Below are 27,986 nucleotides of genomic sequence, written 5' to 3' on the forward strand. Positions count from 1 at the left end.
TCTAGGGTAAAAATAAGATTATTTTAGCGCTGTACGTGTTAAAAAAACGTTAAATCCCTTTATGAGCAATACAAATTTCATAAATTTTACCCGCTAAACTAACACTGAAAAACGCTAGATCTAGCGGAAAAACCAGTTGAGCCGTATGTTCCTTACGAACTGTGCTTATTTTGTTCGGTTTATATAAGTAATTAGTTTAAAGTAACTTTGTCATTACAAAATAATAGTTAGCATTACTATGATGTTTAAACGGATAAGATGCAACAGTTTATTGTAATAGAAATGTTCTCGAAATTACACCAATGCTGCCAAAATAGATACAGCAACTCGATCTATACTGTTACATGCAGTGCAAGTTTTTAGGACTACATGTAATTTTATAGATTAATATTCAAGAATGACAAGTAACAGCTTTCCTAAGACGTTGTCATGTTGCCAGTAACATATATTTGTGAAATTTGAAGAGTCATATAATTTGTTTCAATATATATTGTGCATTTAATGTGTAAATATTTTTGTGAGGTTATGTTGTGATCTTGTATTCTTGTCGCACGATACAGAAAGGGCATTTAAGCGTAGTACAAAATGGTTTTTCTATCACGAATGCTGTACGTTGCAAAAGGGAAGAGAAAGGTAATATATAAAAAATACAATTTTCTAAACTCATTCAATATAGGCTATGACTGTAATAATCGCTGTATTATTAGAAGGTAAACAAACGGCAATGGCGAAGAGTTCTGGTCCCTTGTTCGTACCATGTATTTCATTTCTACTTATGAGACCCTGCCTACTGGATCGCATCGCCTTCACAGCGTATTCTTCTACAGACAGGTGATATTTTAATTGTTGAAATGCTCCCTGGATCACATGACCGTTAGATATTAAAATACTCGTCACACGACTCGCCTCTCACTGCTAACAGTGTCCCACCAGCCTAATGTGAAGTCTTTTGAAGACAGTGGCTGGTTGTAACTACACGTGATTCTTGTTCAAGTCCAATCTGATTATTTACATCCTGTTATTTTTCTGTATTTCTGTTGTGCTGCACATGTACTGTGATTTACGATGTCAGAACTCAAGAGGAATGCGAATCAGATCGTCCAATTTTTTAATATGTATCTGTGGACCCCATCAGCCTGTCACGCAGGTGGTCTGAGTTCGAATGCCAGTCACGCCTGGAATTTTTCATTGATAAGTCCACGAACTGTGATGGACAAGGACACAGTTGAGGTTTTTCTTGGAGTTCTCCATTTCCACATATTAGGCATCTGCATCATTCCGTCTTCATTTCATAGCATTCCTCGAATCCCAGCTGGCGACATGATGCAAGGAGGGGTCTGGTCTACAGATGAGTGGAGTTGTATGCTCAAAACCTGGGTACGCAGAAAACCTTAGTATAGTCAGCTGGTGTAGAGTTGGGAATGCACCTAACTTGAGGGTTAGTGCAATGTAACTTGAAAGTCGCAGTGTAGTAGCAGGAGCAGCAGCAGCAGCAGCAGCAGTAGTAGTAGTTCCCCCCCCCCCTCCCTAAATACAATTCAATTCACTGAATGCCTTTTGGAACGTCTTGAAGAACGCAGCCTTCAGAAACAGAATAAAAGTGTTGGATGCTGCGGGTTTGCATGTCATCGTTAAAGGCATGGTGTATCTGAATATAAAGTCCTAATGAATGGTGAAACCAGTTTCATTAGCTCCTCAAGCTTCAAATTATACATTCTGAAAATGCTCTTGTATGAGTTAGGTCCTCATCCTCAAGCTCTCTTATGAGTCTGAAGGAGACCTATTCCATTTCTTCTTGTATTTCATCTTCAATAAATCACATATACTCACAAAATTTTTTATCCTTTTGAGAGCTCTCTGTCAACACTTTCCCGGAGGTGGCACGTTTGACTTTACTACACTCTTCTAAATTGTTCATGTCCATATTGTAATCTGACAGTCTAAAAATTTTAAAGGATGGAATGACAATCAACCTCGGTTCATAGGATAGTCGCAAAGTGTTCAGTGAGAGTTTATAACCAGTGATTTTGAAGTTAGTAAGATCCTGTAATAAAAATAAACAGCAAATATGACGAACTTCGTTTTATTTCTGCAAAACTTGAAAAACAAAAATTGCGCAAAATGTACATTTTGCAGCTCGATAATTTACAGCTACACAACGTTTAAAGCACATAGTAGAGTATCATTTTATTCATTCATTAGTGTTCTGCTCAAGGGCAGGTCTTTCACTGTAAACACACCATTCTCCAGTCTTTCCTCTTTTCTGCCTTCCTCTTTGTCTCCTCATATGATCCATTTATCTTAATGTCATCTGTTATCTGATATCTTCTTCTCCCTGAACTCTTCTCCCGTTTACCATTCCTTCCAGTGCATTCTTCAGAAGGCAGTTTCTTCTCAACTGTGACCCAGCCAATTCCTTTTCCTTTTTCAGATCAGTTTCAGCATCATTCTTTCTTCATCCAGTCTTTCCAACACAGCTTCGTTTCTTACTCTGTCTGTCCACTTCACAAACTCCATCCTTCTTCATATCCACATTTCAAATGCTTCTAGTCGCTTCTCTTCACTTCGTCATAATATCCATGTTTCTGCCCCATACAATGCTACACTCCACACAAAGCACTTTACTAGTCTCTTCCTTAGTTCTTTCTCCAGAGGTTCGCAGAAGATGCACCTTTTGCTATTAAAAGCTTCCTTTGCCATTGCTATTTTCCTTTTGACTTCTTTGCAGCAGCTCATGTTACTGCTTATAGTACACCCGAAGTATTTGCAGCTGTCCACTTGTGCTACTGCCTCATTTAAAATTCGCAAGTTTGTCTTCTTTACTTTTCTTCGTATGACCATGGTCTTCGTCTTGTTGACATTTATCTTCATTCCATACTGCTCACAGCTGTCATTTAGCTTCAGAAGCATATCCCTTAGTATCATCTATAACTTATTAATTTACTTCCGTGAAAATATTTTATTACATAGAAAATTGTGTAAAATATTAGTTTTTATATGCGACGAAAATTACATGTAATTTATGCGGCAAAACCTGCTGATGCCACAGGAAAAATCATTTAGACTCAACAAGGCTGCTGCTTCCAGCATTGAGTAGAGATAGTAGTGTGAACTGGTAGAAACTGCTGCTTGCTGTTGCTACTACCAGCCAGGTATTAGCAGCACCTGGTAAACCAGCCTAGTGTGACCCAGGCTTCACTGGCATTGGAACTAATCCCCATGTCAGTTTGGTGGATAGACCTTTCCCCTCTACTCACACTCTCTACCATCAGTGAAGGAGAAGATACTACTGTCCATCTCACAAACGTTCAACTAATTGACTTTCAACACACTAACAAATTTCATTATTTAAAATTCGTACCAGTAATCTATATTTCGGAAGTCTACACTAAGCATTTGTATTTTATTTTTATTGCTGTTCAAATCAACTGGCACATTAAAAAGCTACTGATAGCAGAAGATAACGTTTTCTTCACTGCTAGTTGCTACTCTGCGGCATACAGAATAGGACAGTCTGCACTGTATCGCTTCCCCCTGACTTCATAATACAAACTAACATTTCTTAATTTAATTAATTATTATTAGTTGAAAATATTATAAGGACGGCACTAAAATATACTCAAAATGTAATTGTCAAACATCTGGATGGCTGTATTTTATATTTACTAATGTACTTTATTTAATACTTTATTTTCTCGTGTGTATGGCTTGGGGGATGCAGGTATAAGAGGTAACAGCTACCATCTCTGTTGCTGACTGACTCAGGGCAAGTAGAAGGGGAAAGAAATGCCTTCTCATCCTCCTAACTTGTATTAAATATCGTTTACTTATTAGTGAGGGTGAAGAGGAGAAGGGTGCAGAAATACAAATTATTCACAGTATATAAGAACATCACAAATGAATGTCAGGTTCATTATTAGGATTGCCAATTCTGGTAAATAATATTATCTGTCATTTTACGCATACAAGTTTGGATGAAATATATAATATACTAAATATAGAATTTGCTAAGGAAACAGGTGTTTCTCTCTATTGAACTGTACTAGTTTAGGCCCACATATTGATTATGTCTGGTATGAGCAATAAAAAAGTTTGATATACAGCAATCTTGCTTCAGTATTCCAAATTCATTTTTTAAATTTGTAATTGAAGCTTGATGCTACAGTTTTAAGAACTTTTTCGTTTACTATACTAAAGCAATAAAATTCTGTACAACTAAATTCAAGGTTTTCCCTGATGCAGAGTTCAGATTTTACTATTTTCACACTTAAACGATTCCTCTCATCATTCCTTAAGTTATTCATGATGCAATTTTATTTGAGGGAAGCAGTAATACAAATTTTTATATGTATGGTATAGTACAAAACTGAGAGCAGCCACCGCACCTAAATATATTTGAAGACCAAAGCAATTATCCTCTCTTTAGCAGCAGAATCATCGAACGGAAATAAACGAATCCGTATTGGCCAGTATACGCGCCTCAAGCTAAGAATATGAGTAATGAATCTGCCTCGACTAGGACAGGCACTCAGAAAAAGAATTTTTATATTTTAAGATTAGAGAATTCATATTCATTCTTCGATATGTAGCAGGATATACTCTTTTAGACAAGAAAAGGAATGAAGATATCCGCAAAGAACTACAAATAGTCAGCATAGTAACAAAAATAGAAGAATATAGAAATAAATGGTTTGAACACGTCAGCAGAATGAATGAAGAAAGGCTGCCCCGTATGATCCTAAATAATAAGCCTCAAGGTCACAGAAGTCGAGGACAACCAACCAAAAGATGGAGTGATCAACTATACTTTGGAGCCGGAACAGATCAGTAATGATCTAATCCAGGATGATGATGATGATGATGATGATGATGATGATGATGATGATGATGATGAGGAGGAGGAGGAGAATTCATACTTCTTACGATTAAAGTATAATTTATGCAATAATGTCTTCTTTTTCGCTTTATGAACAGGGGAAGCAAAGCAATGCTTCCCTTGCCTTCCATGTATGACATGAATACTAAGTATATGCTTCACAAAAACATTGCTTGCAGAATAGCAAACACGTGTTGAACTACCATTCTTATGTGTGAAGATTTCTTTAAGACATTCTTATTCTGAAAATATTTGCACCATTTTCCAATACTTGCCAAATGTTCATCTTTCACAAAGGAAAAAGTCACTTCATTTAATAAGCACAGTTCATCATAGAGTATATCTTCATCTACTTGAAACTGTAGTTTTTGTTCAGTACTTAATATTTCTTCCACTTTTGGTGCAGAAACATAGAGCTTTAAGGCTGAAAAATAACAAATCTAAGCACTTGCCAACTAGTTATGGACGCATTTAGCTCACTACCTATGCGATCGAAATTGTTTGAGAAAATTATTCATTATTGCATTTGCAAATTACATTCCGAAACAAGATTATACCAGATTTTCAGTTTAGCTTTCAGCCGAAACATTCTACCATACATCAATTGCAAAGAATCACTGAGTGCATCATAAAAGAAAATAGTATACTGCTACTGTTTTTCAGGATATTGATCAAGCATTTGATATTGTTTGGCATGATGGTTTAATATAAAAATTATTAAAATTGGTTTTTCTGACTACCTCACACGCACAGTGAAAAGTTTGAGCATCTGTTCTTGATATGTAAAGATGGCATTAAATCAATGCTTCGTTCAATTTTAACTGCAGTACCATAAAGATCTATACTGTCACTACTGCTCTTCAATCTCTTCACTTATGACATTCCATATTTACAACCATCATACATAGCTATGTACACTGATAATACAGTTCTCATATATTACTGTAATCTAAATATTACAATTAGTACTCTTCAAACATCCCTACATGAACTATCTAGCTGGTTCTTTGATTACTAGTCAACATTACCAAGACAGAAGCTAAAATTTTCTCCTTAAAACCTATTCATAATCTGCATTCTTTGGTTCTTCTGAATGAACAAGACACATGGTCTCTACTCAAGAAGCTGTAAAATATTTTGGCTTATTATTAGATACGAAACTTACCTGAAATGCCCATAATAACTCGCTTCTTCTAGAATCCGAAAATTAATCCTTTGGTTATTAGACGTTCACAAATGGGATTAAATTGTTCATTAATACTCTACACTTTGCTTATACGTCCTCTTTTAACTTTTGCAGCACCAGTGTGGGGGACAGCAAAAAATGCTCCATGGTTTGTGAGAAATCAGGAGATGCATCAGGAAATGGGAATTATTCCACTACAACAGTACATCCATTCGATGTGAAAATCTTTTTTCAGCAAAATTCCTGGCATTCCTGGAGCTGTGACATATAACATTGGAGCAAAATCTTGTCAGCCATCTAGACTTAAAAGAAAACTACGTCAGGACATCTTTCTCAGCAACATAGATAATTCTTTATAAATTTTAATCATATAACAACATAGAAACTTCAGCATTACATTTTGATCTTTTGTCTATTTCTCAGATTTCACAGCAATTAGTTATTAATTACCGGTAATTTAAAAATAAATTAATTAGAGGAGCCTAATCAACCATTCTCATCACGCTATTAGGCCTACATATGGTATTGTTGAACATTGGTCCGTATAGCAGTTTGCTGATCGACCAATAAATAAATTTAAAAAATTAGGCTGAAAAATACTGGAAAAGTCCATATCTTATCTTTAGCTACTCTGAGTTAAAAGTTAAAATTTCTCATGAAATAGAGAAAAATCCCATTTAGCTGATTTGATAAAAGCTCTTATCACAAGTCCTAAAACTCATTCTGTAAAATTATATCTACCAGCCACAAATAGGGCCAGGCTTTATGTTGAAACCTGCCAAAATATTTGGACGAGCCAGTGAAATACTGGTTAATTGGCAACTCTACTCGTTCTTCATTCACACTTTTTTAGGAAAAGAAACCTTTGTTGACGTTGTTATGAACATTTTGTCGTAGAGCCTACCTCCTCTGCTATCATTTATGATATTCGGTGTACTGGAATCAATAGGCTTAGTTAATTAAATATTACTTACCTTGACAGATTTCAGTGTGAAGTAAACTTAACGGAACCTTAAGATTTTATTTTGGTATTATGATTACATTACAAACGACTGTGTTTTCCCTAATTTGCATATTTAAAACACAACTGACTCCATTCTATGTTTCTTCTTCCAGATTCGAAAGAGTCTTTATGGCAAATTCATTGATTCATTACGCATTTATGTGAGAGGAGGTGCTGGTGGTATGGGTTTTCCTAAGTATGGTGGAATTGGCGGTAAAGGAGGAGATGTTATTGTAGTTGCCAAGGAAGGTACGTTTATTGGAAACAATGCCTGTGTTTCATCATTTCATTCTTATTTATTCTAGCTACTTTTAAAACACTTCAGTGGATACTCACATGTATCTACTGCCTGCACGTTGTGAATTCTTAATGTTAGTATATAATCTCAACTGAAAAATACTAATACTCACAGAGGTAAAATTGTGGAGACGGTAAATTATGCTTAATTTTGAAAGAAGTCATCTTCACATTGTAGTAATGAGTTGTTTACTCCCAAAGGAACTGTTAATGAGCTCATGCCGAAACCTTGCCTCAAACTGCACAAATTGTTAAATCTCCACATCAGATAGAGATTTCGACATGGGTTGATAACTGTTTCCTTGTCAGGAGGGGATAGCTTCAGAAGAGCTGCCTCTGTGTTGCAATACGTGCCTGCATGTGTATGTGTTTGCATGTACATGTATGTGAAATTTGTACTTTTTGTATGTTATTAACCTGTAAGTATTATTTCCTTTGTCATATAGGGACAACACTGAAATCACTCCTTAATGAAAATCCCACAAAGAGATTTGTTGCTGGAAATGGTGGCAATAGTAGTAAAAATAGAATACTAGGAGAACAAGGAGCAAATAAAATTATAACAGTTCCTGTTGGTATTACAATTGTGGATGATTATGGTCGAGTTCTTGGTAAGAATGTACAAAAATGGTTCTGTTGTACTTTGTTTTAAGAGTCAAAACTGGTAAGCTAAGAAGTGTCTTCCTAAGTTAGGCCTACTCTCACAATTAGACACCCTTGTGATAAATACGAGGGGGATCCAGGAAATAACGACCGTTCGTGCATACCTGCCGCGCAGCTGACTCCCCTTCCTTGTTTGAAGGTCAACTGGCTTCCTTAACATGTGTTCTCATAATGTTGTGAGTACTGGTTACAACAAATCGCCATTGTGCATTTTGTGTTACTTCAAAATGAACGACGTGATTGATAATCCCGCCAACTGTGAGGTGAGGAGTGTGATTCGATTTTTGAATGCCCGACATTTGAAACCTGCAGAAATTTACCGGCAATTGAAAGAAGTGTATGGTGATACTGTAATGAATGAAAGAAATGTGAGAAAATGGTGCGAAATGTTCAACAATGGGCGAAAAAATGTCCATGATGAAACTCGACCCGGACGCCCATCACTCATCACAGAAGACCTGAAGACTAAAGTGAACGACAGAATCTTGCAAGACAGGCGCACATCACTCGACGAATTGCATATTGCCTTTCCTGACATTTCTCGTTCTTTGCGTGGTGAAATTGTGTCGCAACATCTTGGCTACCACAAAATCTGTGCCCGCCCGCACACTGCTGCTTCAACTCGAGAATTGCTGGATCAATTCGGTTGGGAAATCTTTGATCATCCGCCCTATAGTCCAGACCTTGCTCCTAGCGATTTTCACCTTTTCACTAAGCTGAAAGACTTTCTGGATGGTACGCGTTTTGGAAGTGATGAAGAGTTGAAGACAGTGAACACCTGGCTTAATGAACTGGCGGCAGAGGAGTATAACACGGGAATTCTAAAGTTAGTGAACAGATACGACAAATGTTTAAATGTAGGTGGTGATTATGTAGAGAAGTAAAGGAAGCTTCAGTTATGTAACAGACTTTGTTTTTTCAAATAAATATATATTTTTTAATTATTACAACAAAATGGTCGTTATTTCCTGGATCCCCCTCGTATATGAAGTGATATGAGTAGTTATAGAAGCAATATTATTGATGATTTTAATTACTTTCATAACGTTGTCGTAGGTAGTGTTCCCTTTCTCTGTCTCCCTTCCTCTTTCCATCTTTATCAGGATGTGTTCACATATATGCACAATATTATATGTACGCCTGAGGGAAGGGTAAGTGTATGCATTTGCGAATGCTAACTTTGTAGCCATATAGTTTACAAAATATATATAAAACTAAGTTAATCAATTTTAATGTTGAACGCTTGCATATTACGATGATGACGAAATAATTTAGAATGATTGTATAATTTTTACTGTTTAAGCGGCCATCATATTAATGATCTGATGACTATATGAGAATAAATTTATAAAGTTCCTATGAATATTTGAAGGGTACAGGGAAAGAATGAGTTTTGTCCACTTTAGCAAATTGTTCAGGAGAGGAATTTAAAGTGTGTCTTTAGCATATTTTTTCCTTGTATGCCAAATCTAAAATGTATCATAGCACTTAGATTGTTCACATTATCACAGTGTTTCATTCATAGCATGGAATCTTACTCCACACGACATGCATAACTCATTTTTTTTTTTAAAGTGAACAAAGCATGTTCTTTCTCTGTACCTTTCATTTGGTTCAGTAAAGATGTTCTTGAATAGGAAAACTAGGTTAAATATCATCAAGTTCTCTAACGTCATGGAAATTCTCTTTCTGACATGTAAGTCAGACATGTGCTATGATGACAATAACTATGAAGACTTAAAACAAATCATGGTACAGATATGGTTAAGACGAATTACTGCTTATTCACAGAATAAGTCCATGGAATAGCAGATACCGGAAGTCTTCAGTGTATTGATATTATAACATTTAAACCTGGAGAGATGAAAGGTTATATTCTGGATCCAACCATCAGATTCGAGACGCACCAGAATCAACCCGAGGAGGTTAATCTAGAGAAAAGGGCAATTTATGAACCAACTATCCCTTATTACAAAACATCATATAAACTCAGGGATTTATAAGCCATCAGATTAATGGTGGATGCTAGAGGGACCATAACAAAACAATTCATCTCATTCTGTCATAAATTTGGAGTCTCAACAACAACAATTTCTATTATAGCTTTGAAGGGTTCTCTGCAGATTTTACAGCGACACTTATACTTGAATTCAAATTACAGTTGAATTTTCTCATTCTATTTTATTTTTTATCTGTTATTTATTTTTCTGCAAAATTTCATTATTGTAAAACATTATACTCTGTAAATTTCAGTTTATTGTAAACAAACTTTTTGTAAGACATTTTTAATGTCACACCTTAAATGTTACTGTTTAACAATCTTTATCTTGGTCCACACCTGTGGAGTAACATTCAGCATGTCTGGCCGTAAAACCAGGTGGCCCAGGTTCGAATCCCGGTCGGGGCAAGTTACCTGGTTGAGGTTTTTTCCGGGGTTTTCCCTCAACCCAATATGAGCAAATGCTGGGTAACTTTCGATGGTGGACCCTGGACTCATTTCACCGGCATTATCACCTTCATTTCATTTAGACGCTAAATACAGCGTTGTAAAATAACCCAATAAAATAAAAATTCTTTATCTTTGGCAACCTTACTAAGTTGAGGAAGATTAGAAAATATACAGGTAATCAAGTTATCCTACATGGCTTGCATCTACATAATTATAATTTCATTACTGAGCAATATAGAATAAACTTAAAAGAACGTATTTTAAGGATGGATTCATTTCCAAAGATATTACCACATATATTGTTCACTTACATGCCTATAAAAAGGAGGGAAGTAATAGATTCAAAGGAGAAATGGAATGAGGCATTAAAAACACTTAATCTCTTGATGACTGGAGCAGATATTATTTGGTATAACTCTAGTTGTTGTTATTGACGACAGTGATAGTGTACGTATATACTTTTATTGTGGTATGTCTCATTGTATTAGGATAAATTGAGAACTGATGTGTATACAACATATGTTCAATTTTTTTAAATGTTCGTTTTCAGGAGAACTCAACACAGAAGGCAGCACAGTTCTTTTGGCACAGGGTGAAGCTGGGGGGTCTCCTGCAACACAGTTCAGTGGACGGAAAGCACAACCTCTGTCAGTGAACCTAGATTTGAAACTCATTGCTGATGTGGGACTAGTTGGTTTTCCCAATGCCGGGAAGTCCACATTTCTTAGAGCCATTTCAAGAGCGAAACCCAGAGTGGCATCATATCCATGTATGTTATAAATCATTATGAGGTAACTACTCATATTCAATATCTACATTTTTACAAAATGGAGAAAGAAAGAAGTAAATTTAAATTATAAGTAATAAAAGTAGCCTATTATATTTTTGCCAGTATATACGAGAACTATTACGATAGGCTATAAAGATAATTTTAATAACATCTGAATGTTAAACAATTTTAAAAGTTCTTAAATTTCTTATAGTATAACCTAAATTGGTCAAAGAATGCTTAGATTCACTCATGATAATGGCAGGACACAATTTAGTCAAACTGATGTGGATACCACGACATGAAAGGATTCAGAGCAATGAAATGTCTAATGAGGGGTAAGAATAATTATGCACAAGACCTGAGCCGCTGTTTTGTTTATCTTAAAGAAGTGACATGTAGGGTGTTAGGGACTGGAAATTAATAACACACAGAGTACTGGAAAACTATTGAAGACTGCAGGTACATAAAATTTCTAAGTTAAAAAAAGTAAACAAGAGCATACCATATCTGTAGACTGGTCAAACTTCAAAAAATGAATTAAAAAAGGCCCGCACAAATAAGTTGTTGGTCTGCAAAATGAACACTGTAGGTAAGAAGTCATCTACTGTAGAATCCTGAATACCGCTCGCACATATTGCTTCTGAAAATCGGGTGCAGGACTTATTTAAGCCTTTCACATACATACTTTTTCCCGAATTTTGTCGTCAGAAATTTAGAATGTGAGCTTTATTTGGGGGGTTGATGGTATTCAAGGTTATAGGGTATTTAAAATTGGTGAGAGAAATTAATAGCTCTTATTTCAGATGCTCAAAACAGAGGAAACTCTTATACATTATTACGTAAATGCGAAACTTCAGTGCAGCAAAGAATAGCCTACATATTTTCTGGAAGTACTTCATGGAACCAAGTGAGCCCTAATATATCAAATGTATATGCAGTTCGTGATACATGAGGCCAGTTATCTTTTTACATGATCTGTCTCATCTAATAGCTTATGAGGGATTTGAATTTTTATATGAATTTCATGTTTCTCAGAGAATAAAATTGTAAATTTTGTTCAGGTATAATAGTTTAGATTAATACTTTGTGATGTTTCCAACAATACTAGATCTCCTTAAAAGTAATTACAGGTACGAAAAGGCACTTCCATTTGACATTCTTAGACATTATTAAATATCTATACTAATAATAAATCTGTAGCCGAAATTTTTCTGGTAATTTTTTATTTTCCAAAAATAATTGGTCCTAACATATATAATTAACCGCCCTGAAACTGAAAATCGCTTTTTTGAAATTTTTGTTTGTATGTCTGTCTGTCTGTCTGGATGTTTGTTACCTTTTCACGCGATAATGGCTGAACAGATTTATATGAAAATTGAAATATAAATTAAGTTCGTTGTAACTTAGAATTTAGGCTATATGGCATTCAAAATATTTTATTTAAAAGGGGGGGTTATAAGGGGGTTTGAATTAAATAAATCGAAATCTCTCCCTTATTATTAATTTTCATGAAAAATATTACATAACAAAAGTTTCTTTAAAAATGATTTCCGATAAGTTTTATTCTATGCAAAATTTTGATAGGACTGATATTTAATGAGATACATGAGTTTCAAAATTACAATAACAATGCCATCTAATGCGGTGTAATGAAATAAAAAACAAATGACTTCGTCTATAAGGGGCCTTGGACAATAACAATCGAAAGCTATGAAACATAGCCTACAGAGAATGTTTCTGTGTTTGTATGAAGTAATATCAGAAGCTAAATTAACCGATTTGTATAATTAATTATTAATTCACCATTGGAAAGTGTAGTTTCTCTAGATGGACATAATGCTATAATGTTATTACAGTAACTTCTGAGTGAATCGAGGACAGGTAAGATTAAAATAGATTCTTATGCACAGAAATCTTGATAGGCTATTCTGTACATTCATTTCCTGTATTTCCTAAAATAATTTTTATGACCAAATGAGTGGTCTCTGGATCAAAATGATCGCATTTTAATTTTTTTAATACAATTTAAATTAAGTAACATAATAAACGATTTATCCTTCTATCAAACACGAATGTTCCCTGGATCAAATGTCCTATTTTAATTATGTAATTACTTTATATTTATTTCTAACGGGTACAGCAGAGCACACGGGTACGGCTAGTTTGTTAATAAATGATAAATGTCATCAGATACTAATGTCTGTGATAGCAGAGATAGAAGTTATTCGACAATATCTCACATTTTTATGTATAAGGTGCGACCATTAACGATCATTACAAATAACATTTCTTTGCAGTAGGCCTACACTTTATTAAAACTATCCTGTTCCCACTAGCTATCCCTCTCTTACTGCTTAGTCTAACGTCTGTTTAATACTTATCCTATCTTTCTTTTGTTATTCATTATTTATTTACTAGTTCATATATACCAGTTCACTTCTATAGCCAATTCATTATTCAGTTCGCTATTACTGTAGCAACTTATGTGTACCATCAATAATTCCTACAGTTTACACCTTCGATACTCTGATGCCTTGATATTAATCTAATTCAGTACCACTAGACAGTTCCTGCTACTCATTTCTTGATCTTTCCTAGTTCACTAATATTGGTCACTCATTACTCTAAAAATAATATCCACTAGTATTTTTTTTTCCTTAGTAAAACAGGTCGTTATCAGCACTAATCTCTACCTGTTTCACTGATCACTCCCTCTCCTTCCCGGCCAATTTATTGATCCAAATCGACCTACTCACCGGTGACGAACTGTATGGTTCAAATGCATACAAACTTGCACACTTATGTGAGGAGGTGCCCCATTGTGTAAGAACCACATGTCATGTCTTTCTTGAAGAGGCACGTCATCCAAAAGATCAGGCAAGAAATTTCGCAAAAAACTCCTATACTGGGTTCCCGTCAATTGTGGAGGTAATATGAATGTCCCTATTAATTTGTTTCCTATAATTCCAGCCCAGACATTAAGCGAGAATTTATGTTGAAAGTGGAGCTGTTCACAGTATGCGGATTTTCAACAACCTAAGTATGATTGTTATGGAAGTTAACAATGCCTTCACGTGTGAAAAATGACTCATCAGTAACTAATCTTGTGACGTCAATTGAGGATTAAGTTCGCACTGTTGCAATAACCACTGACAAAACGCAACTCTTGGTTGATAATCATTTAAGCCAAGGTACTGGACGTTGGCAATGGTATGGACGAAGTAACTGCTCCTGCAAGGTCCTATGAACTGTTCAATTTAACACTCCAACATCACGTGCAATATCTCATGTGCTTGCACTTGGATTCCATCCATTATTCGCAAAATAGCTTCTTCTGTCTCCAAAACTTCATTTGATCGCTGTAGTCCCTGGTTTTCTAGCCATGGAACTACACTTCCTGTATCTTGTACCCTCTGAGCCACCGTGGTAAAAAATCTCGGGTTTGGAACAAGTCTGTTAGGAAATTTAGTCCTATACAGATGTTGTGCTTATCATGAAATGCAATCAGCTTTCCCATAACAAAATAACATTGAAATACTCTTGATGTGAAAAAGCCATAATCTGAACTACTGATTATATAATTTGTTGTAATAATTATTACCATCTCATACTTGCACTACTATTGTTCATGTTGCTCTCGTTACTGCTAGAGTTAAACTAATTCAGTGTACATAGGTTGTTGGTTAAACTGATTCAGGGAGGAGAGGATGGTAGAGGGGAATGCAACGTTGCCATGTACAATACTAATGGTTTAGTTACATGAAACATACAGATAATAAAATTTGAGCTTTAATTTGTGAATAAACAGTTCACTTTATGCAAAAAAAGACAAAGATCTAAATTGTTCATCTTTTTAATATCTATCACGACATTCATAGTCAACTTTAAAATTTTAAAGAGAGATGAAAACATTGGCAACGAAACTTTCCACACAATTAATTTTTTTTGGTTGAAGTATGCATTGTAGAAAAATATTTCATTAGAATTACTGGCTCTTATTTCATACAAAGAATCTTCTGCTAAAAATTTGTGCACTCATACCACTAACACCCTGTATACTTCTTATTCTTGAGATCAAAACCATGTTCTTTGCCTGTCTGTAATTTTTTAGTGATCTGTTAGGGTAGTTGTCTTGATACATATGATAAAGGTTTTGTCGATTTTTAATGAAAAGTCACAGTATATGAATCTGAAAAACAAGTCATTGGTCAAACTAATGACAGTTCATAGAATTTATTAGTTAAGCAAGTAAAATTATTTTTATGCAATGTTTCATTTAATTACACTTCGAATTGCAGATTGAATTTAGCATTGATAAGATAGATTAAGGTTCTGGCTGGTGACCTGTCTTCGGACTAGGATTGCCAACTTTTTTTAAGAAAATATGGGAGACTAAGGAATCGACAAAATTTCACATAGCAAAAAATAGAGAAATATTCAGTTCAGTTACTAAAAAAACAACTTTATTCTACACTTCGGCAACTAGGTTTAAATTAAGAGTATTTTGAGACAGACTTTGTCTTGCGTAATACCATAGTTGAAGTCTACTGCAGTTTTCAGCTCTGATTGGTTAAACGTGTCGTAATCATGTTTTCGAACATCTGTCCAATTATTGTTCATGAGATGAAACACTCTCTTTGTATGAGCATTACTATTTGGTGTGCATAGAACAAAATTAGTCAGTTTTTCCAAATTTATAATATTAACATTGTTTTATTTTAAACGGGTTAGCACTGAAATTTATTTCTGGCAAGCATTACTTTCTACAAACACTGCACATTTTAATGCATCTCTTGAACAACAAAATTCATCATATAAATCATCATCATTCACGGCAAAATCAAATGTTTAGAATAACAATTTTTACATTATGCAAAAATAAGGGAGAAAAATGTTCAAAGAGAAGAGTAATATGGGAGCTGGTAGACTGTTAAAAATTAGGGGCAAATATGGGAGATCCCAGGAAATACGGGAGAGTTGGCAACCCTACTTCGGACAGTTGACTGAACAACAAATACAATAGATTGGAGGGTGATGGCATGTTGTGATGGAATATTTTTTTTCAGTAATGTTTATTATTTGGCAAATTAAATTAATTTTGAATACAATACTCATGATATATATTAAAATACTGCAGCAGTACCACCACCCAACTCTTTTCTCTCTTCTTATTCTTATTTTCTCACTATTATTTCTTCACATTATTCTTCTTCTCCCCTTACTTTAACTCTTATATTTTCCTTATCTTTTCTTCACATTTTTCTTGTTTTTCTCATTAACATAATCTTCTCATCATTAACTTTGTCTTCATCTTTCTTCATCTTCCTTTTCTCCTCCCTGTCCTCCGTCATCACCTCCTCCTTTATCATTATCATGTTCTTCTTCTTCCTGTTTTTACACTGTTACTGAATAAATGCTACAATTAAAAGCATCTGTGTGCAGCACTAATATATTAAACTAGTGAAAATGTTTTATATATATATATGCGTGTGTGTGTGTGTGTGTGTGTGTGTGTGTGTGCGCGCGCGCGTGTGCGTGTGTGCGTGTGCTTGCACGCGCGAGCATGTTTTTTTGTACTTGTGAAATTGAAATAAATGTGTGTTTTTGCTCTCTAAAACCCACAGTTACAACGATCAGACCCAATATTGGTGTGCTGGAATACCCAGATCTGCGGCAGATCACAATGGCAGACTTACCAGGTCTTATAGAAGGAGCACACATCAATATTGGAATGGGGCACAAGTTTCTGAAACACGTAGAGAGGACAAAACTGCTGTTGTTGGTAGCCGACATTGAGGGCTTTAAACTTGGGCCTGAGTATCCTTACAGATCTTGTTTGGAGACTGTCGTACTTCTCAATAAGGTAGGAAAACAGTTTTGTCATGTTGTATTTTTAGTTGTTTTGTATTTAAGTCAGTGTCATGTGAAGTAGTTTAAGCAGATACTAAATGGAAAGGAATATTAAATAATAACATTTCTGTAAATATCTTGCACAAAGATAAAAATAAACAAAATGTATCTTTATACACAAAAAAAGAAATTGGCGAATAACTATTAGATAAAGCCACATTGATATATACGAGTACAATCAGACTGAGTTTGCTCAGATGGTGGCTTAACTGAATAATGCAAGAGGAAGCACAATATGCCTAAAACATTGCACTGTATACAGAGCTAGCAACAGCAGATGAGAGGGAGGGAAAGACATGGTATCTTTTGCAGTTAAAATATTAGTAACATAATTAAAGATAACAGATGTAGAACAAAACTTTCCTTATATTCACGTGAATATTCCATTGTGCAATATGTGGCAGTCCTCCAGAAGAAGAGTTCCCCTATGTCATCATTTTTTTTCGGACATATGATTTTTTAAGTGTTAAAAAACAATCCAGCAGGAATTCTGAGCATATATACTAGTCTGTCTAGAAATTTAAATACTTGTATTGTTTTCTCAAAAGTAATCCTAATAAGAATAATAAAATACTCAAAAAAATTATGTTTGTCTTTGTAAAATTTACTCATTTCTCTTTGCAGTTTCTACTCACAATGTCTTCATTGAAATATCTTTTTCTGTGGAATGCAGTATTTTAAGAAAAGTAACCAGCTAATTGCAGAAACAGTAAAAACATTATTTAAATTCAGTTTTAGACATTTATATTGGAAAAATTTTTATAGGTGCTTATAAAACTAAAATTTAAGAATTCAAACAAAAATATATTCATGAAAGTAGAAGTGAAGTTAATGTAAAGATTGTTTCAGCAGTTTTGATTTACTGTAGAGGAAATTTGTTAGTGAATGCAAAGTGATACTTATTTTATTTTATTCATAGAATATCAAGTAGAGTTAATGGGTAAACTTAAATGCTGGAAGTGTTACTAGTAATGAGTTAGATCAAATGATCATATATATACTTCTGGAGTCAGTATCAGAGATGTTATAAAGATAAGCGACTATCCATACTCATCAACTCTCAAACCAGTACGTAATGGAGTTCAGTCAAAGTGTCATTTTGAACGAAAAAAATTCACATGAAGATGGATCTGATTCTTAATAATTATGTCTATAACGGTTTGGATATTGCTGAAATAAATAGTGTTACCTATCAAAGCAAGATAATAAATTAATGCTTGCGAAGTACTAGCTTATACTAGAGGCATTTTCTTGAAGTTACAGATCTTTATTTTCATATCCTAGTCTGAAAAAAAATTACTGTCCTTTCATTTCAAGGAGCATTAGAGTAATTGTTGCTTTATGAATGGTGTCTGGTGTTTTCCCTATGAAAAATGGTATTTACAGCAGATTTTTAAAATACTCACTTCACGAATAGATCTTGCTGCATTCAGGTGAATCATACGTATGTTTAAATCATCTTCAAAGATACATCTAGAGGTGGCCTGGTTGGCGCAGTTGGTATAGCACTGGCCTTCTATGCCCGAGGTTGCGGGTTCGATCCCAGGCCAGGTCGATGGCATTTAAGTGTGCTTAAATGCAACAGGCTCATGTCGGTAAATTTACTGGCATGTAAAAGAACTGCAGGACAAAATTATGGCACACCAGCGACGCTGATATAACCTCAGCAGTTGCGAGTGCCGTTAAATAAAAAATAACATTAACATTACATCTAGATCGTCAGCTGACGTGAATACAGTGCATTACCCATGTCGGCTAAGCTGCATTTCATAATGCTGCATGGATGCAGACGAACTACAAAGTCTTGGTTCAAAGATATACTTCTCAAAATGGAGAATAATCGCGTAACTATGCTATGTTCAGATGAACATTTTACTTGGAATGACCTCAGAGGTAAGCTCTGAAATCCGATACGTCATGAATATAGCTGTATATAGCTATGTATGGAATTACATTGGCTGCTCTAAACATTTAACTGTGTACAGTTGTCAAAAGAAAAAATGGCCGCTCTCTTGAAGCAAAGTTCCCTTTGGGTATCTTCACTACAATTCGGAGACAGGCGATGTTACATGTTGTTGGACCACGTTGCCTGATATCTACAGTTATAATTAAAGTAACCTGTGTGTTACTTGATAGCGCAACGGTAGCGTTCTGGCCTCTTATTCGTGAGGTCCTGTGTTCTAATACAACCTCATGCTTTTTATGTTATTGTTTGTTTTGTTTTTAAGAGAGAGAGAGAGCGACAAAATATACATAATTGTTCCTTTCTCTTTTACGATTATTTTAGTAATTAACATCAGGTTCATTAATGTATTATGCCATGACTTTATCATTATGACATTGTGGCTGCAAATGGAAAGAAAAAATATTTTACTCTCAACAAAATTTCGTTCGTGGCATAAACAAAACAAACTTACTGGCGTCTACCTTAGAACATTCAAACAATTAAGCGTTCAAAAACAAAACAAAAGGCCACGATTCATTATTTAGTCTATCTTCCCCTTATCTCGATCACATTTTGCAGTCGAGTGGGCATGGAATCGACTAGTCTTTGCAAATAGTGACTGTTCCTAGACACGACATTCCAGGCATTCTGGACATATATACATAAGTGTTATGCCCTTGGGCAGGTCTTTCATTGCAAACCCAGCATTCTCCAATCTTTCCTATTTTCTGCCTTCCTATTAGTCTCCACATATGATCCACATATCCTAATGTCGTCTATTATTTTTCTCAACCAGAGACCGAACCAATTCCTTTTTCTCTTTCTAATCAGTTTGAGCATCATTCTTTCTTCACCCACTTTTTCCAACACAACTTCATTTCTTATTCTGTCTGTCCACTTCACATGCTCCGTTCTTCTCCACATCCACATTTCAAATGCTTCTATTTGTTTCTCTTCATTTCATCATAATGTCCATGTTCCTTCCTCATACAATGCCACACTCCACATAAAGCACTTCACTAGGCTCTTCATTAGTTCTTTTCCCAGAGGTCTGCAGAAGATGCTCCTTTTTCTATTAAAGCTTCCTTTACTCATGTTTGCAGTTTTTCTGGGGAAGGATAAATGCAATAACTTCTCGTTGCGTTCCGCACACCACTGTCTCACCGTGCAGTTGAGGAGAGTGGATTTGACTAAATGGGCCCTCTGGACTTCACCGAAATTCACCACAAGGGTTAAATATTAGTTCTATCAGGATGTTTGACCTGATCAGAGACCGGGAAATCCCAATTAGCCTTTGCCTCCTGCATCCTGAACTAGCTTCTACAAATCATCAGAAAATCTTGGAGAGGGATTGGGCCAATTTTTCCGCAAATGTTTCCACGCTTATGCCCTCGTAGCTCAGCGGAAGAACGTCGGAATTTAGATGTCAACGTCTCAGGTTCAATTTCTCGTCACTCCTTTTCATTTTATTGTGGTTCATGATAGTATAAAGTAATAATATAAAAAGGAAAACTAACACCAGTATTATGCAACTGTATTGTTCCACACCTAATAATAAATTTATGTTATTTATATCGCTAAAGAATGGTAACTGAATATAAACTATAACTTGAATATTATTTATGTCGTTAAAGAACAATAACAATATAAATAACTTGAATATTATTTATTTATCTAAACGATAACAGCTCCCTGTATTAACAGGCTGCCACAAAGACAGAGCATATTGTGCAATAGGCAGTTGGAAGTATAAATAATATACATATGTTTAAGTCGAAGGGAGTCTTACAACAACGACAAGAAATGACTGAATAAATAAGTAGGTATCACTAAAGAACGATAACAGAATATAAATGATAAATATCGGTTTGTTTAATTAATATAAGATATTATATAATATATATTTAATTATTTAAATAAAATAACCTATTTTACAAGGAAAAATTGTTATTTGTATTATAATAATTAATTACATAAAATACAGATTATTTATATCACGAAAGAATAATAACAGAATATAAATAATTTGAATATTATTTATAACGCTAAAGAACGAAAACAGAATATAAAAGGGTAGTTTCTCTTGCATAAACGTAATGAGAGTTTGCACAGAAAAATAGATTCTAGCTGTAATTCCTGTAGAAAGTTTTATAAAAATCCATTGGATAGTAGAGAACTTATTCATTTTGTCTAAATGCAGCCCTATAAAGAGGTAGCTTCTCTTATAGAAACATAATCAGAGTTTGTACACAAAAAATATATGCTACCTGTAACTCCTGTATAGAGTTTACTACAAATCTTTTACATAGGAGAGAAGTTGTTAATTTTATCTAAATACACTCCTGTAAAGGGGTAGCTTCTCTTATAGAAACGTGATCAGAGTTCGTACACAAAAAAATATATGCTACCTGTAACCCCTGTGTAGAGATTAATACAAATCTGTTACATAGGAGAGTTGTTAATTTTGTCTAAATGCACCCCTGCAAAGGGGTAATTTGTCTCATAGAAACTAAATCAGAGTTTGTACCTGTAAGTCTTGTACAAAGGGGAATTTTACTGGAAGCAAGTAAAGAGATAGGTTTGGAAGTAAATCCCGAAAAGACAAAGTATATGATTATGTCTCGTGACCAGAATATTGTACGAAATGGAAATATAAAAATTGGAAATTTATCTTTTGAAGAGGTGGAGAAGTTCAAGTATCTGGGAGCAACAGTAACAAATATAAATGATACTCGGGAGGAAATTAAACACAGAATAAATATGGGAAATGCGTGTTATTATTCGGTTGAGAAACTTTTATCATCCAGTCTGCTGTCGAAAAATCTGAAAGTTAGAATTTATAAAACAGTTATATTACCGGTTCTTCTGTATGGTTGTGAAACTTGGACTCTCACTTTGAGAGAGGAACAGAGATTAAGGGTGTTTGAGAATAAGGTGCTTAGGAAAATATTTGGGGCTAAGAGGGATGAAGTTACAGGAGAATGGAGAAAGTTACACAACACAGAACTGCACGCATTATATTCTTCACCTGACATAATTAGGAACATTAAATTCAGACGTTTGAGATGGGCAGGGCATGTAGCTCGTATGGGCGAATCCAGAAATGCATATAGAGTATTAGTTGGGAGGCCGGAGGGAAAAAGACCTTTAGGGAGGCCGAGACGTAGATGGGAAGATAATATTAAAATGGATTTGAGGGAGGTGGGATATGATGATAGAGAATGGATTAATTTTGCTCAGGATAGGGACCAATGGCGGGCTTATGTGAGGGCGGCAATGAACCTCCGGGTTCCTTAAAAGCCAGTAAGTAAGTAAGTAACTCTTGTACAAAGTTTAATACATATTAATTTTGTCCAGCAAGATTTGTGTTCTAACCCTTGTGTGGCTGTATGATGCAACTATGCTCACTTGTGTGGCTCGCTGACCTATACTGACTTATAATGTAACACTCAAAGGGATTCACGAAAAAACCGACAACCGAGTGGAGCACTCATGCTCACATTGAGCAGCTCAGCTTAGCACTTGTTTTCCTACATTCACTAGTGAATGCTCGTGTTACATTACAGTGTTTGGTTCAAGTCAGTCGCCAGCTTTATATGCTGAAGCAAATGTGTTTTTATGTACCAATACGAATAGATGAAAAGTATTACTCTATACTCCATTTTCAGGAATTGGAACTTTATCGTGATGATCTGTTAGACAAGCCAGCAATGCTTGTAATCAACAAAATGGATTTGGATGGTGCATGCGATAAATACGAAGAAATCAAAGATAAATTGAGGAATCTCGCAGGTATTGTAGTCCATCATTATTCCTATGCACAAATAATCTGTGCATTTATGATAAGAGCGCATGTATGTACGTATTTTCTATTATTTGCAGTACCCAATATAGTGGTTAATTGTTGCAATGCTATTAATTCACATGTCTTAGTTATATTCCTTATAATTTATACTTAAGAATATTCACTCTTTTTCTTTTTCCTCCCCTCTCTCTCTGTCTGTGTAACTTAAAAATACAGAATACAGCAAATAGCTACTTACGAAAATACATGCTGAGCCATACTGACAAAAGGATTTACTGTATATACGCGAATACTCCGCACATATTTTTTCCGGAATTTAGTGAATAAAAACTGAGGTGCGCGCATTATTTGAAATAAGGTTGGTACCACTTCGCCTTAAACACTTTTTTAATTTTCTCTCCTAAAATTAGGGTGTGCAGATTATTCGATGGCACAGAATATTCGCGTATATATGGTATTATATGGAACTCACCTCACCGGGCCTCTAAAGAATACATTACCCGTTACTCACTACAGACGTACTTGAAACCACACTCCTGTTTGCCAGCTTCTGAACTGATAACGTCCAGAATATAAACTACATAAATACATACGAGTCAGTGACTTACCATTATACCTGTATTACAGCCAGACAGATCCATATACAATATGAAATCAACTTTTATCATAATTAATACACGAATGATAAAATTTCGTTTACATTATACACACAATTAACAAAATTCAATCCCCATCTGTAGCTCAGCACTAGTATGCACTGGTTCAATCACTGACAAGATGATGGAATTTGTAGTAAACAAAGCAGACATTTTAGAGGATTTTTTTTCCTCGGAGTACTTCGTTTAACTCCTTCCACTAACACACTCCATTTCTTTTTCATTTCATCTAACATCTATAATAGTTAATAGACTGGGATGAAATCTTGAGTGTAGTATGGGTTTCCATACTGGTATAAGACTTAAGAACATGGGGCTCAGAAGCCTGGAGTTTTATCATGTGTCTGGGAATGGGATGTAGCTCTAGGTGGGCTGAGACAAGATGACACGCCTGTCAGCATCTGATTTACGATTGTCACCTGGGCCACCTGGCAGAATGGGATAATAATCTCAGATAGAGTGCACAGTGGATCTAAGTACTTGGATGCATCTCACAGTCGACCCTCAAAAAGCCAGCCAGTCAACACAATTCAAGTCTCTCACATGAATAGCCAGCCTTTCACCAAAATGTCGAGATTTTTGGAGCACCAGTATTAAGCCTCTATTGTTATGCTGAAGTTGAACTGTATTGCATCAAATACTGCTTCAACCAAAAATCATGAAACTGAAAATTTAGACATCATCATTGGCCATGCATTCTGTAAATGTCTGTAGTATACTTTCGTGCATTAATAAATAATACCGATTTGCCATTTTTATATTTCTTCTTCTCACCCTCTTAATTCATATGGGACCAGGATTGTACCATACGTTTACTGAACGTCTTCTGACATATTTCACTTGTATTATTGAAGTTGTAATGAGGCATACCAGATTTACGCATATAATAGACGTACTTTTTCCAAATTGAGATTGCGTCTTTTATGCGAAGGAAAAATTTTAGCTTGGAGTTTCCAAAAGGATTTGCTTGTTATTTTCACCACTTGCTCACATTGCACTCCGACTCCATAAACTATCGACCAGCAGTTCTGTTTCCATGTTCTTCAGCGAATTTAATCACGTTTACCTTAAAACTCGCTGCATAATTTGAATATTTATTCATTGTGGAAACACGAGTAGTTAACACACAACTGAGTACTACAACACTCCTAATAAATAATATAGTGTATGACTATACTGTGAACCTGTGACATTAATTGTTGAGTCTATTTTATGCATTTAAAAATGATAATGATCAGTTTTCACATGTTTAAAAACTGGAAGTCAAACATGGTTACGATTTGAAATTAAGATATTGTTAACACTTAAATGCATCCCTTATGCGGGAAGATTTTCCCCCTAAATTTTACAGGGAAAAACTGGAGTGTGCCTATTATTCAGTGGCGTCTTAATTGTTATGCGAGTAAATACGATTGTTAAAGTGACTTATGATACATTATTAAATATGTACTTTATTAGTCATCACCATTATTATTATTATTATTATTATTATTATTATTATTATTATTATTATTATTATTATTTCTCACTGCTCTCTAGCCTTCTCTGTTTAGATTGACCAATTGAGAATCTAACATTCTAAATGTGCTAAGTGCCAAAAACAACCTTCTGAGATATTGATGAAAAACACACAGTGAAATGCATTTTGAGATACCTACAACACCATCTTTTGGTGCACAAATGAGTCACAGTTGAGCTATGACAAAGACAGTTTATTTTGATATTCTCATATGGAGTTCCTCTCTTAGATTGAATAAAATGAAATTTAAAAAATTGGCACTTAGCTAGCACATTAGAACATTAGGTCTTCAATTAAAGAATACAGTTCTGGCTCACTGTTGGCCTCTTCAGTGTATCTTCTTTCTATATATAATGTTTTTCCTATCAGTAATAGCTCTATAGAGGTCTGTTACAGATATTACAGTACAGAATCCATCTTTTTATCTTCTTCTTTCTTCTGGCTGGTACTACAAAATTAATTTAGCTATGAAAGTGGTGTTTGGAGGTGTTTTAAATGTTATTTTCATTGTATATGTACTTTATTACTTATTTTCTTTATGAAGTAGGTACAGTCTAAAGTGCTTCTATTGAATCACATTTTATCACTTACCAGTTTTGGTATTACGATCTACATAGTCAATGTTACCATAAATAAGACTGGATCTGTAAATTGTTATAATTAGAGCCCGGATGTTAGGCAAAATGCCTTTTTTAAACTGAGTGTATGTATGAAAGACCTATTGGAGATAAACACGTTTCCATACATGTGGGGATGATAGGCCCAATTTTTACTTTGCCTTTTTTGCCTATTTTAGCTCCCATTGCCTATTTTAAGGTTAAATGCCTTTTTAAGCCTTTTGACATCGTTATTGTACATTTTCTGTATTTTTAATGCATTTAAAATAAACCGCACATAAATTATATAAAAAAACAAAAAAGAACGGTTGTACAAATTAAAAATATATATTCACCTCACACAGATACTTGCTGAGAATCTTACTCTCCAGCAATACATATGTTTCCAAGAAGTCGTAAACTTTTCTTCCCTACCGATTCCATCTTTATGTCACTATGTTTGAACAGTATAACCCTCAGTACTCAGGTCACTTTGGGGTTTACCAGAGAAAGAAAGGGGATGCGGGAAGTATTAAAAGCAAGTCTCCAGGCCCATTACTGTTGTCGCTTGCATGCACAAGTCACGCGTACTTTGAAGTCTCTAATTCCTTCTCACACCCCTCTTTTTGAGACAATACACAGTCGGTTTTTCCTAATCTCTGAAAGAAGATAGAGACAGTCTTTCTGAAATAAGTTGTTCAAGTTTGCTTCAATCACTTCAGTAGAAGAAGAAAGATCTTTTTCTACCATGGAAAACATTCTCACTATGACAGTTGACAACTTAAAAAAAAAAAAAAGCATCCTGTTGTGACATGTAACCAAGGAAAGTGAGTACCGTATGGGATAGTTTATTAAGTATTGTCTATTTTTTGTCTGTCTCCATGAATAATAAATGCCTATTTCACTGCCTACTTTTACTATTTTTAGTGCCTATATGCCTACTATTAATACGAGTTTTGCTCCTGGATATCGAACTTTGAAATGCAGTTTCGATTTTTCTGTACTTATTTTTAAAGATAATTTTTAGTAATCATATTTGAATTATGTACTGAGTACTGAAGATTTAATTCTGAATTAGCTAGTAACATCTGTGAAAAGTATCCAGTGACAGAGCTTTTAACTTTTTCACTCTAACTTTATGAGCGGGCTCATAGATGTCACTAGTGTTGAGAGACATAGACCCATAGAGTATGTATATAGAGTGCTTCTATGTAAGTTACGTGACTTTGGTATACTGTAGACGATTCTATAGTGTTTTTATACACACGTTCTTGCTTGTGATTCATTAATGAAATGTATTCAAAGTAAGATAATAACTTACTATGTACTGATTATAGCCATAGTGATGGTGAACTACTGCTGCTGTTCTGAATGCAAAGAAAAATACGCGAAAAATACACGATTTCGTCATTCATTTTTATAGCTTTTTACAAATTCTTTCCAGGATTTTTTCTCTTCAATGATGTTTTTCCATAACATTGCTGATTTTTTCTTCCAGTTCTGAATGTTTTTATGAGTTCTGCAGTTAAACTTCCTTGATCCCTACTTTTCTTTAGTTATTGTAATTTCTAAGTTCAAAATGGACATTACTGAGCATAGACCCCTTTCATTTGTAAACCAAAAACATAAAACATTTAAACCAACATTATCTCGAATGATGATGATGGAGAATTGTTGGGATGTCACAGAGGTCCAGACTACCTGGAGAAAACCCCCATGTTGCATGGACCACAGTCTTGCCCAAATCAAGTAAAAAGGGAAAACATTTTATCATTGCTGAATTTTCTGCTTACTTACATAATAATATAGATAAATTAATAGATAATGAATTCTTCATTGCTAGAATCTGTGAGTAATTTGTAAGTCGACATGATCTATACCTCAAATATTTTGTTGCTTATTCAATCTCCTGTCCGCGTTCTGTTCAGGAATGTTTTGTTTTAATATTATTTCAAACTTCTAGATGTGATTGGCGATTTCCCAGAAGAAATGAGACCAGAGCGAACTCTGGATTTCACCGACATCATCACCATCTCAGCCAACGGCGACCTGAAGAGCGTCGAGAGAGTGAAAAACAGAATACGTGAAATACTGGACTTTCATGCTATGTTACAAAAGGAGGATAAAGAGACTGATGTGATAGCAGAACTTCGTGCTCAAATGTCTCCTAAAGGACCACAGATGTTATAACTATTCTCATGTCTCATAACTGATTTTGTGAACCTGTTTTCCTTACCAGGAATAGAAGTGAGTCTTTGACATCACCTTATTACAAATAGCATTGGAGAGTACTTCACAGCATAATTTTT

General features: G+C 34.9%; 1 protein-coding gene across 2 annotated transcripts; it reads left to right on the forward strand.

The window, feature by feature from the left end:
* Positions 1-146: 146 nt before the first annotated feature.
* On the forward strand, positions 147-27,968 carry LOC138705866 (GTP-binding protein 10 homolog). 2 transcript variants are annotated; one of them, XM_069834563.1, is made up of 7 exons: positions 147-633; positions 7,179-7,314; positions 7,809-7,973; positions 11,025-11,243; positions 16,871-17,109; positions 22,770-22,893; positions 27,641-27,968. In XM_069834563.1, exons 1-7 carry the CDS (start codon positions 586-588, stop codon positions 27,865-27,867), a joined length of 1,158 nt encoding a protein of 385 aa, XP_069690664.1. In that variant the 5' UTR covers positions 147-585; the 3' UTR covers positions 27,868-27,968. The 2 variants fall into 2 exon arrangements, with proteins under 2 accessions (XP_069690664.1, XP_069690663.1); XM_069834562.1 differs by lacking the exon at positions 147-633 and adding an exon at positions 1,195-1,377.
* Positions 27,969-27,986: the final 18 nt, after the last annotated feature.

Source organism: Periplaneta americana, chromosome 9 (assembly GCF_040183065.1).
Source record: "Periplaneta americana isolate PAMFEO1 chromosome 9, P.americana_PAMFEO1_priV1, whole genome shotgun sequence".
NCBI lineage: Eukaryota > Metazoa > Arthropoda > Insecta > Blattodea > Blattidae > Periplaneta > Periplaneta americana.